This window comes from Saccopteryx bilineata, chromosome 1 (assembly GCF_036850765.1).
Source record: "Saccopteryx bilineata isolate mSacBil1 chromosome 1, mSacBil1_pri_phased_curated, whole genome shotgun sequence".
Lineage (NCBI taxonomy): Eukaryota > Metazoa > Chordata > Mammalia > Chiroptera > Emballonuridae > Saccopteryx > Saccopteryx bilineata.
In genome coordinates, this window is record NC_089490.1 from 337,684,080 (window position 1) to 337,697,632 (window position 13,553).

A 13,553-nucleotide genomic window follows, 5' to 3' on the forward strand; every position below is an offset into this window, starting at 1 on the left:
CTGAGGTATTAATGTCTTGTGTTTCTGTTTTCCTATTCCTGAAAATAGTTATTCCATAGTTTTTTTTTTCTGACTCTAATTTTATAGTTGTTTACAATAGGCAGGCAAATTTGTTTCAGTTGTTGATATATCAGACATCATAATCATTTTCTGATAAAGAAGGATGAATTTTATTTTAATAATTTTATTTTATTTATTTTTATTTATTTTTTTATTAAGTGAGAGGTGGAGAGGCAGAGAGATAGGCTCCCACATGCATTCTGATCAACCAGCCAGGATCCACCCAGCAAGCCCCCTACCAGGTGGGCAATGCTCTGCCCATGTAGGGCCTTTGCTTCATTGCTGGGCACCTGAGCTATTTTAGTGCCTGAGGTAAGGTCATGGAGCCATCCTCAGCATCCCAGACCAACTTGCTCAAACCATTCAAGCCATGGCTGCAGGAAGGGATAGAGAAGCAGATGATCGCTTCTGCGTGCCCTGACTGGGAATTGAACCCGAGACCTCCACATGCCCACTGATGGTCTACTAGTAAGCCAACCAGCCAGGACCACTTTTTTTTTTTTAGAAATTAAATTTAATGGGGTGAAATTAGTCAATAAGAATACATAGGTTTCAAATAAACATTTCTAAAACATTTGAACTATTGATTGGGTTGTGTGGCCATCATTCCAAAGTCAAAGAATTTTCTTTCACCATATATTTGTGCCTCTTTACTCCCCCCCCCCCCACTATTGATTTTTACTTTTCTGCAGGATTTAGTTTACCTTTGCTTGTGTGGTAGCCATTTTAAATGAAGATTTGAAAAGACATTGTGATACAGCAGTTGTCTGTTAAGCTTGGTATTATGTTCTATCACATTTGCTGTTAAATGTTATTATCAATATATTTCTATTATTTCTACAACCTCAACAAAATCTTTGGTAAATAGCATTTAATAGAAGTTATATTTGAATGCAAAATGCAGCATGTTATTAAGTTATGCAAACTTAAAATTACTGTAAATCAGCATTGCTATGGCTTCAAGTAGGCATTTTAACTCAATTGCCTAGAAATCTTATTTGGAGAAAAGATTATCTGACTCTGGCTTTTTTCTGGATCTATGCTATGCCTGAGCTGCTGTTATGTGCACATTTATACCTGTGTTCTTTGTTATTTTTCTTTAGGATTCCAAACACATGAATTTTCTGACATCAGAACAAGCTCTTGCTGATTTTGCACAGTTAATCAAACACTTGAAACGAACAAACCCAGGAGCTGATAATCAACCTGTTATTGCCGTGGGGGGCTCTTATGGTGGCATGCTTGCTGCATGGCTCAGGATGAAATATCCTCATGTGGTGGTTGGGTAAGTGCATTTATATTCGACACAAGCACTTCATAATGGTTGTCAAGGCAAGCTTAGAGATTAGTTTTGGGTAAAATATGTTCCATTTTATTGTATTGTGCTGGTTTCTATCTCATTAACAGCTGTTATTTTTCTTATCATTTTTGTTCAATATCAGTTTTAATTTTAAAACTTGAATTCGATGAGTAACATTTTTTCCCTCTTTTCTCCTTCCTTGTTTTATTACCATTTAGAGCTCTTGCAGCCTCTGCCCCCATCTGGCAGTTTGAGGATATAGTACCTTGTGGTGTATTTATGAAAATTGTAACTACAGATTTTAGGAAAAATGACCCGGATTGTTCAGAGAGCATCCGCAGGTCCTGGGATGCCATTAACCGATTCTCAAGAACAGGTAAGCTTTAACTAGGAGAATGAAATCATGCTTTTTACCTTTCACTTATTAAATTCAACATTTACCACTTTTCCTATAAACTTTTAATTTGCATATAACATATGTATTTAAATATAACATACAGAAAAGTACACAAATCAAAATACACAGCTTGATGAATTTTCAAATCCCCGCATGCCTTTGGGTTTTTTTTTGTTGTTGTTTTTTTAGAGAGAAATTTTAATTACTGATTTAGGAAAGAGAAAGAAAGGTGGAAGGATGAGTGAGAAGCATCAACTCATAGTTGCTTCTGGTATGTTTCTTGACCTGACCAACTCGGGCCTCAAACCAGCAACCTCAGTGTTTGAGGTTGATGCTTGATCCATGCGCCACCACAAGCCAGGCCCCTCTCCCCTTCCCAGTCACTACTTCGGATTTCCCAAGCTAATTACTATCCTGACTTCTAAAACCATAGATTAATTTTGCTTGCGCTTGAACTTTATAGTCTTTGGAATTGCATAGTGTGTATTTTTGTGTCTGCTGTCTTTTGCTCAATGCTGTGTTTTTTAGACAATTCCATTTGTTTTATTTAGTTGTACTTTGTGCCTTCTTATTGCTTTATAATGTTCTACTCATTTGTTCATTTATTTCAATAGTGTCTTTAAATTAGGCAGTAATTCATAATACAAATTCTGGTAAGCTCCAAGAGAATGGCAACTTGTCTATCTTGAGATTATCCAGTTGCTCTAAAATTATCTCAGTGATATTGAAAAAGTATCTTGGAGAAATGGTATAGAAGATTGAATTTTCTAGAATATCAAGTGAAGACTAAAACCTTATGTTGAGCAGGGCTTTTTGGATTTCAGCATTGTGATTTTATTTTCAGGGGCTGGCTTGCGTTGGCTTTCTGAAGCTCTCCAGTTATGTACCCCATTAACAAATTCTCAGGATGTTCAGCATTTGAAAGACTGGATCTCTGAAACCTGGGTAAATCTGGCAGTGGTGGACTACCCTTATGAAGCTAACTTTTTGCAGCCTTTGCCTGCTTGGCCAGTCAAGGTAACAGGAAAATGTCCTTTCATCATATGTAATAACATTCTTTTTAATTGTATGTGTGCATTCTCTGACTTTCAGCATCAGGGGAAATCCCAGTGACAAAGGGGCTGGGGCATTAGTCAAATCTGGGCAGGAATTCTGGCCTTGCCACCTCTGGTTACTCAGGTTTGGCCATGTTACCAACTTTTCTGTACTCAGTTTCTTCATTTGAATAATGGAAATAAAATGCATAGATTAAAGAGTTACATGAATTAGAAATAAAATAGTTGCTGATAATGGAATATTACTATATGTCAAGTCCTGTGCTATGCTCTTTGCATATTCATTTGATTTAATTCTTGTGATGTATGTGAGACACGAAGAAGTATGTAATATATGGTCAGTGTTTAATGAGTGGCAGCTGCTCAGATATTTTGTCATCTCATATCACAGCACTATGATCCAGTCAACTGCTTATGCATTCAAGTTCTACATCCATCATGAAGGGGTGAACCACACGCAGCAAGGTGGAGTGGAATGAGCACTGACTCTGGATCCTTGATCTAGAGCTACCAGTTCCCAGCTGTGTGATCTTGGGCAAGGCTTTCTCCTTCCTGAGCCTCCATGTCTTCCTCTGCAGAACAGGATAATGATACTTACTTTTTCCATTGGGGTGCGCTGAGTGTCAGATAAAATACTGGATGTGAAAACAGTCCAGAAAGTGCAGACACATCACACTATAAATATTAGTTTTCTTTTATACCAAACTCTGTTATTGTATGTGCCCTTTTGAAAACATTTTTTTTTTAATAAGGAACATTCCTTAGTTTTGAAAACAGAGGCTGGCTAACGATGTTTATTTATTTATTTTTTGTGACAAAGACAGAGAAAGGAACAGACAGGGACAGGCAGAACGGAAGGGAGAGAGATGAGAAGCATCAATTCTTCATTGCAGCACCTTACTTGTTCATTGTTTGCTTTTTCATATGTGCCTTGGCTGCGGGGCTATAGAAGAGCTAGTGACCCCTTGCTCAAGCCAGTGACGTTGGGCTCAAGCCAGCGATCCTCTGCATCCCAGTCCGACACTCTATCCACTGTGCCACCGCCTGGTCAGGCTTGATGGTTATTGACTTTAGAGAATATAACTGACTCTATAGCTAGAATGAGTGCTGAAATGTAAATTGAATTGGTCATAGGGGAACCAGGTTTCCAGAGCACATTTAATATAACTGTCCCTTTGTTAAATGCACACCTAACTTCAAACTTTGTAACCCAAATGTAACAGGACATTAGCTATTAGAGATAGTTTACTTCATCTAAAAAGTATAATGACCAGTGGGTATCTTGTACATAGAAGGCCAGAGGTAAATGGGTATTGAATTAAATAAAATTTTAATAGTACATATTAACAAAGCATTTACCTATACACTCTCTCATTCAATCCCCAAAATAGAAAAAGAGGTATAATCTCAGTTTTATAGATAGGAAATTTAAGCTCAATGAAGAGGCTGTGGATATGGAATTTGAACTCAGGTATACCATTGTGGAATTTGAACTCAGGTATACCATTGTTTAGAGCCTATGATCTAACACTTTATACTGGATGACTTGACTAAAGGTTTGGGAGGATTGCTGGCCACAGTGTGACAGCTGTCAGATTTCATTCTGTACTCTGCATGCATACAAAGTGAGAATTACATCTGCATCTTTATGCCCACCAGAAGAACAAATGAATTTTTAGATGGTAAAATCATGAGGAATTCACTTCTTATTTAAAACAGGGTTTGGCAAACTTTATCTGTAAAGGACTAGATTGTAAATATTTTAGGTTTTGTGGGACATATGGTTTTTGCCCCAGTTACTGAAGTCTGCTGGTATAGCAAGAAAGTAGCAGAAAATAGGCATAGACAATATAGAAATGAATGAGGGTGACTGTATTCCAATAATACTTAATATTTATAAAACAGGCAGTGTCCTGGATTTGGTGTGGGGGCTGTTGTTTGCTAACCCTGATTTAGGAAAAAAGCTAGAAGAGTCCAGCTTTTTACTGTTTGTTTATTTATGATTTGTAACAGTGAATAGTCTAACTTTGGTTTCTCTTCATTTCTTTAATGTTCCTTTTGAGATATTTTTCTGTTGAGTTTAAATGTGAATAAATATTTTTCTCTCTCTTAAATAATAACTCAAAATGGAGTATATCTCAAGTAATTCTTTCCAGCTCAAATATTTTTGTCATCTTTTTTTTTATTTTTCTGAAGCTGGAAACAGGGAGGCAGTCAGACTCCAGCATGCACCCGACCAGGATCCACCCGGCACGCCCACCAGGGGGCGTCGCTCTGTTGCAACCAGAGCCACTCTAGCGCCTGAGGCAGAGGCCATGGAGCCATCTTTGCTCCAATGGAGCCTTGGCTGCCAGAGGGGAAGGGAGAGACAGAGAGGCAGGAGAGGAGGAGGGGTGGAGAAGCAGATGGGCGCTTCTCCTGTGTGCCCTGGCTGGGAATCGAACCCGGGACTTCTGCACTCCAGGCCGACGCTCTACCACTGAGCCAACTGGCCAGGGCCTCATCTTTTTTTGATTTAACATAATTCTTTTATCTTTGTGTGTGTGTGTGTGTGTGTGTGTGTGTGTGTGTATTATAAAAGTTTATTTTTAAGACATGATAACTTTGTGTCTGTCCCACAGTCACCTTTTATATTTTTTATCCAGGACTAGTTCTTGTCATTTTCTTCAATTATTTCTTACTGACTTATCCTTCCCTTTGACACTGCTCATAAAAATTAGGGGATCAGGGAACGTGCAGATACTCTAGTACTTTCAGTCTTTTGTATAGTGCATTTTCACCGATGGAATAAAAGTTGGTTTTGCATCTCATTTGCGTAATTGAACAACCTTCTTTGACTTGTTTGCTTTTCTGATGTTTTTATTTAATCAAAAAAATCAAATTTTGCTTCATATTCATTTTGAAATATCTCTTAAATTTTGTGAGCAGTATATTAAGGAATTTTTTTATTGTTTATGATATATTTATGATTCTGTTTCTTGTCTTACCTCACCAAAAATAACCTTTTTTCTTTGCCTCTTGCTTGAGAAACTTTGAATGCATCTGTCTTCAGTTTCATCCTATCTGATTTAGAATTTTTCCACTACATGTCTCCCTCCCAGACTTTTAGCTTCAGCTCACTTTCCTTCACTGTTCATTCTGCTTCTCTTTTCTTGAGCCCCAGTCTGTTCTCCCAGCCCTCTAATCCCTGGAACACTACCCAGTGGGATTGCTCTTTCACTCGGATAGTTCCTTTAACCAGGACTCCTCCTCCTTCTCATTCACTTCCTCCTTTTGAAAGGGCTGACAAACAGCCATTTTTTCTTTCTTTCTTTTTAAACTTTCATTTTCTTTTCTTTTTTTTATTAAATTTATTGGGATGACATTGGTTAATAAGATTATATATATTTCAAATGAACATTTCTATGATACACGATCTGTATATTGTATTATGTACCCACCTCCCAAAATCAAATCTTTTTCCATCACCATGTATTTGGACCCCTTTACCCGTTATTACCTACCCACTTCCCTTTGAAAACCACCATGCTGTTGTCTGTGTCTATGCGATTCAGTTTTATATCCCACTCAGGCTTAGGGTGGTGAGATAATAACTGACAGTGGACTATGGAGAAAAGCAGGTGATTTCAAAGTCTGTCTGGACCTTGTTTGGTTCTGATGGATCCATAGTCAGCAACTGAATGCCATTTCCCATGCCAACTCGATATTGTACTTTTTCATTTGTCTTTGGGCTTTACCTGCTCAGACATTTGCTTTGTTTACTGTTAACCGAAGCTGCAACATTCAGGCAGAAATAATCATGGACTCGGCTGATAGAAGACAAGGAAGAAGAGAAAAGGGAAATTGAAAACCCCTCTGTCATTTGACTGCTCTGTCAGCATGAAACTACTAGGTCTCTTCTCAGCTTAAAGAGCCATTTTAAAGGACACTGCAGAGTTTGTTTATTTTAGAATCATTTTCTTAGCTGATAACTCACTAAATCTTTTAGTTTAGCCTTCTGAGCATGCAGATAGATATTGTGAAATAATAAGACATAAACTGGAAAATCTCTTTCGTTTGTCTGGTGTTTGATAATGTATGCGACCTCTCTGGGTGGTTTAAGCGGTTTAGGTGCATTCTGTGAAAAGGGAGCTTTTAATGACAAAACTAATGTGATTATTGGAGTGAGTGTGAGAAGGGTATTGAGGCCTTAGAGAATGAAAGTCTGTTAGAAAAGCTGAATGTATCTGCCTAATTCTTTCTCTAATGGGGATGGACCATACCCTCTGAGCGGAAACTGTTTTTTTTTCACCTGTCCTCTTTCCTTCTTTTAAAAATTTTCTTTGCCCCCCCTTTTTCCCTCTTATCCTCATAGGTGGGGGACACTTAAAGCTTTTAAACAAATTGTTATTTTTAAAAACTCTGGTGTTCATAGGGCAGGACCTAAGTATTTATATTTGGGTACAGAGCTGATTAGTTTGGTACTAAGGTTAGACTCTTCTTTTAGCACCATGATTTCTATAGTCCTAAAAAGCATGATTATTAAAATGGACTTATAATACTATTTTTCAGTTTTTTTCTGAATGTTTACCTTAGTCCTAGGAAACAGAAAGTGAATACAGTCTATTTCATGTGATTCTTGAGCCTCATGTCACTGTTTTACCGTTTTCTTCTTGCACACAATAAAGAAGATTTTATAGTGTCACAGAATCTCTTCTAAGTTTTATCTGAGTTATGTAAAGATAACCTAATAATAAAAGATGTATAAAAATTAAGAATGAAAAGAATCACATGGATGGAAAATTTAGCATAGGGAATATAGATATAGTCAGTAATACTGGAATAACTTTGTATGGTGCCAGGTGGGTACTAGATTTACTGGGAGAAAATCACTTCTTTTTTTTTTTAAGATTTTATTTATTGATTTTAAAGAGGTAAGGGGTGGGGAGGAGAAGTGGAAAGCATCAACTAGTAGTAGTTGCTTCTTGTATGTGCCTTGAACAGACAAGCCCAGGGTTTCAAACTGATGATCTCAGAATTTCAGGTCAACACTTGATCCACTGCACCACCATGGGGCAGGCAGAAATCACTTCTTTAATTATATAAATATCTAGTTGCTGTGCTGTGTACTTGAAACTAATATAAAATAATATTAAATGTCAACTGTAATTGACAAATAGAAATTTAAATAATAAAGATGAGATTACAAGTGTATTTAGGCACTGTTGTGTTATTTCTCTCATACACTGTAACTTCAAAGTTGACTGTGTGTAGCATAGTGGTTACAAATGGCAGTTCATAGTAAGTCTGTATTTGAATGCCAGCTCTGCTACCCTTCCTGGCTGTGTGGCTTTAGGCAAGTCTCTCAACTACTGTGTGTTTTAGTTTCCTCATGGGCAAAATGAGGATAATAGTAATTGTAATACTTGTTAGGGTCATTATGAGGATTTAATAGGACCAGATATATTGTAGGCGCTAAATCAGTGCTAGTTATATAATAACAATAAAAACAATGTCAGGAAAACAGATTGTTATACCAGGACTTTGTGGCTAAAATCTGGGTTCAGAACCTATATTCACAGTTTATAAATTCTGAGTTTGTTTCTTCCTCTGTGAAATGGGGATGGTCATTGTAGGGAAAGAATCTACCTCAAGGAACATTCAATAGTTGTACTAGCAGCCTCAGCCCCATTTGCCCCATATCAGAGAATTTATGGCCTTATGCAGTACCTTAAGTAGAAATTGTTTAGAAGATGCTGTTTGTTAGTGTCCACAAAATAAATAAAAGATATAATACAGGGGCTGCCTTCCTGTTGAGTATTTTGGATGGAAGTGATTGGCAGTGAGTCTTTTCCTATTGTCTGATTAGATCACAGGCCCCAAGTAAACAACTGACAGACTAACAACTTGCCCTTATCAAGTGGGAGACATCTGCAAATTATTAAGCTTGAGTATTATATAAGGTTGAACCAAATATGCCAATATTTGATTGTCTATTTCATAGGGGTTAACAACATTTATATAAGTGTTTTGTGCATCCTACAGATCTTTAATAAAAGTATATGACTATCTCCATTTGATTACTACAGTCTTTGACTAGGTATGGGACTAGTGTGAGGTGTTGCCAGTATGACTTAAGTATTTTTTTTGAAAACTTATTTATTCTTTGCTACCAAATTGTTAAGGAAATACATAGAGATATGCAGAAATTTTGTTTCTTTTATGCTAGAGGATGATGCTTGGACTTATAGTCGCTTTGACTTAGAAAGGAACTTTAAAACCACCTAAAATAACAAAATTCTCCTAGTAAATTGGCAGATATATTGCAAGAACATTTTTTTTTAACTTTTATTGATTTTTTTTTAGAGCTAGGAAGGGAGAGAGTGACAGAGAGAAACAGGAACATCTATCTCCCTGACCAGGATTGAACTGGTAACTTCTGTGCTTCAGGAAAATACTCTAACCAACTGAGCTATCCAGCCAGGGTGCAAAAACATTTTAAGTAATATTTTTCTGGCCTTCTACCTAGCGTATTGGTAGAATTTTAAATGGGTACTTTCTTTCTATAAGGCAATTTGATAGGATGTAGCAAAGGCCTAAAAAATGTTTATATCTTTGAACCAGTACTTTCTTTAAGAACTTATCTCCAGAAAACAGTTAAGGATATATGTAAACATTGAGCCCCAAGTTTATTTATTGTAGCCTTATTTGTAATAATGAAAGATTGAGAATAATACAAATGACCACTTATAGGGTTTCTTCAACTCTTTCTCAACTCCCCATCCCGACAGCTCCCCTCTGGATTTTCTCATGTTGATCAGTGTCTTTCTTAAAATGTGTTGCTCAGACTGGACCCAGTACTCCAAGGGTGCTCTGACCTCATTGAACACAGTGGGCCCAGGATGGTCCTTAATCTGGACATGGAATTTCTATCATCAGAGGCCAGTTTCTGACCATGATCTTCTTTCTCTTTGTGTAAGTGGGGTTGCTGAAACCCAAGTATTGTCAACGGGTGCTGGTCCCCAGCCGTGCTTGTGTCTTTTAAGGAGTGAGAGTAACTGCTATTTGCAGAGATGGCTATTCATGGGGACACCCTTTCTTTGCCTGACAGAGGCCCAGTGTTCTAGCATTGGGAGGGGATCTGATGCCAGCATGTGTGTCACACTCACTTGCTACTGTTCTTTTCCTGAGTAAGAGGCTGCTGTTGCTGCCCGTCAGCATTCCTTACTCCCGGCCCAGCTTGCATGCCCCCCGCCTCGTCTGCCATGCTGTGCTCGCATATAAGGCGCTTTGCATCCCCTGTGTCCCCTCTGGAGTTCTGTGCTGCGCTGTGAAAGAGCTGAGTCCACTGTTGGTGTCCACATGCAGAAAAGAATGCCGATCCCATGTGGGAATGGGTAGTGTAATAAATTCTGTGATTGGTGCTTGATTTCCATATATTCTTGGTTATTTCTGATTGGCATACTTCTTAGGAGCATTTTCTGAGAAAAGTGCTATACAATTAATTTTTTTTTTACTTACCATGAATAATTGAGAGTTGTCAGAATAGTAACACTGTTTTGCCTTTTTTCTTCAACTTACATTTCCTTGTTGCTTGTGCTTGGTAGGTGTGAAGCTCTCAGTGAAGCATGATTTTGTTTCTTTTTGTGTGCTCTAAACCCTGATGTGTGGCCACACAATTACTTTTTTTTTGACTAAATTTTTAGACACACAATTACTTTTTAAAGGTACAGTATAGCTCATTATTTGGACATCTTAATTTCTGAATTTTCTCAACTCAGTATTTCCAAAAACTTATTGGGAATAATACATCCTCTACCTCACTTTTGGTAAGTCACCATTATAGTAGATCATGTTAAAGGTTTTGAAATATTCTGCAGTTCAGGAAACTTTACATTTGCTAATATATTTCCTAAAATTAACTATGAACGGAAACATTTTAATTATTTATTTATTTTAGCAAGGGAGAGAGATGAAAAGCATCAACTCATAGTTGTATCACTTTAGTTGTTCACTGATTGCTTCCTGATATGTGCTTTAACCAGGGGGCTAAGTCAGTGATCTTTGCTCAAGCCAGCGTCCATGGGATCATGTCTTTGATCTCACGCTCACCTGTGATCCTGCACTCACCCTGGTGAACCTTCACTCAGGGCAGATGAATCTGTACTCAATCCAATGACATTGGGGATATGAACCAGGGTCCTCAGCATCCCAGGTCAAAGCTCTATCCATTGAGCTACCACTGGTCAGGCAAAACAAAACTTTTTCCACGAAGTATCATGTAACATTACATAGAAATATTATTGTTTTGAAAACATCAGGGAGAGGCATTTAATATTTTCTGTGATTCATTTGCTCAGCAGTCTTTTCAGGTGTTTTTTTTTTTTTTTTTTTTTTTTTTTTCTTCAGGAAAGTGATGCTGGGAGTTGGTACTGGGCCGGACTGGGATGAGAGGCCGTGTTCGCTTGTGGGCCCTGCCCTCCTTTCTCAGTGCCCTGCTTTCCCGACTGGGAGCATTCCCCCGCCGGGCCTGGCTGCTCCTGTGCCCACAGTCTCTCCCTAGAGTGGGGTACTGAGTTCTCTTTTCTAAGCTTCTCCTCTCTGGTTTCATCTCTTTATTTTTTTGTCAGGACCTGCCTGGTGTATAGATATTTTCCATATGAAATGAGAAAGGATGAGAACACTGAATTTGCATGAGAGTGTTAATAGAGGATGGAAACTTAATGCATTTCCCTTGTCTTGGAGCTCTTTGCAGTTTTACAGGGGATACAACCTAAGCCGTGCAGCATTATGGATAAGACGTATATTTCATAACCAGGAGACCTGGTGTGGAGTCTAGGTCCTACCATTTCCTACCTGGATTACCTTGAACAAGAGATTTAAACCAAGAATCAGTTTCTTCATGTAAAATAGTGGATGATAACACATCTGACATGATTGTGTGTGGATTAAGTGATGTAATGATTCTAAACCCAAGGGTCAGTCATCAGGAGCTATTGTTGTTACTCAGCTATGATTCCATTTTCTGTGATTTCCCTCCAACATTTTATTGTGAAAATTTTCAAGCAAAGAAAAGTTGAAGTAATTGACAGTGAACTCCCATAAGTGTACCACCTAAATTCTATAAATAATATTTTGTTATATTTATTATATATAGTCACCTAAACATCCTTCTATTTGTCCTTTATTTTACCTTGTTATTCATGCATTTCCTAATAAGTTATAAACATCAGTATACTTCCTAAATCAGCTTTCCCATCAATAACTAGGATTCAGTATTAACTTATGATTATTTAAGTAAAAGTTGCATTCAGTAAAACGTACAGATTGTTGTAAGTGTACCATTTGCTGTGTAAGCCAGACCACCACGAAGCTCTGAAACATTTACCTACCCCCCGAAAGTTTCTGCCCCTGTCTAGTCAGTCCCTGCTTTCCCTCTCAGCCCTGAGGATGTCTTGATTTTTAGTAGTGGAGTTTCAGGTCTGATTAGCGTCTGGAAGAGGGAGTATTTGGGAGCTGGGGAGCTGCCTTGTCTGCTTATCACACCGAAGACATTGGAGCTTTGCATAGTTGTTCCATAAGACGTTTTATAAATTTAGTATTTTTAAAAAATATCGTCATTCATTCAGCCAACATTTAGTTGCTTGATACCTTGCAAAGGAAGTGGTGAGGGAGACATTCTAGAGTCAGATGAGTGCTGTACAGTGTTATGGGGGTTGTGATAGAAATAGGCAGAGGGCATAGTGAGACATGAAGAAGGGAGTGATTTAGTTCTTCCTGACTTGAGGGCATAGCCATGATGGCCGCATAGGGGAGGCAGTACTTGAGCTGAGTATTGGGAAGAGGAGTGTTTTCCAGGTGCAGGTGGAGTGGGAGAGTGGGGAAAGGACTTTCTGGGAGCGCAAGAGCAAAGAGGAAAGGAACGCTTGGTGGGCTTGAAATGGTTTTGCTGGGCTGGAGCAAAGGCTGCAGGGGATGCAGCCAGAGTGGGAGGCACGGAGGACTGCATGCTATGCAAAGGACTTTGGTTTATTTCTACAGTTTGGGGAGAATGTAAAAGGTTTATTTATTTGTGAAAGGGAGTATACTCAAAAGATAAAAATTGTCAAGTAGTGCAAGTTAAATGCTTAGGATTGTTTTATAATCAAATCAAAGTCATGTCTTTTTTTGTTTTATTACACTATAATTTTATTTTCATATTCTAACCTTTTTCCTTTTTATCTCTAAAATGACAGGAGGCGTGCCAATATTTGAAAAATCCTGGTGTATCTGATACACAGTTGCTACAGAACATTTTCCAAGCTCTTAATGTATATTACAATTATTCAGGCCAGGCGATATGCTTGAATATGTCAGAGACATCAACTAGCAGTATGGGACACCTTAGTTGGAGCTATCAGGTAATGGTGCATTGTTTCCCCACATAGAACTTAATTTTCACTGATATGGTTGTGTGTAACATAATGTTCACAAGATATTTTACCTAACCTGAATCTCAATCTAGTCTCCTTCTGAAATCATGGATAAAATCCTTCATTTATTCACTCACTCATTCATTCATGGAATTAATCATCACCAAATATATTCTGAGTATTTACCATAGGTCAAGCACCCTTATAGACTTCAAAGATACAAAGATAAATAAGACATGATCTTAGCATCAAGTGTAGCTTGAAAAAGAAGTATAGCTAATATTACAACAGATGTTGATAATTTCTATGAAGGAGGCATTTTATGGACACATAAAAGAAGGGAAGTCTAA

General features: G+C 37.9%; 1 protein-coding gene across 1 annotated transcript in view; it reads left to right on the forward strand.

Moving 5' to 3' along the window:
• Nucleotides 1-13,553, forward strand: part of LOC136316919 (lysosomal Pro-X carboxypeptidase-like) — a 76,680-nt gene that overhangs the window by 48,220 nt on the left and 14,907 nt on the right. Inside the window, exons 5-8 of the mRNA XM_066249286.1 lie at nucleotides 1,164-1,345; nucleotides 1,579-1,736; nucleotides 2,602-2,774; nucleotides 13,027-13,191. Coding sequence (XP_066105383.1) covers nucleotides 1,164-1,345; nucleotides 1,579-1,736; nucleotides 2,602-2,774; nucleotides 13,027-13,191 — 678 coding nt within the window. The remainder of the gene's footprint in view (nucleotides 1-1,163; nucleotides 1,346-1,578; nucleotides 1,737-2,601; nucleotides 2,775-13,026; nucleotides 13,192-13,553) is intronic.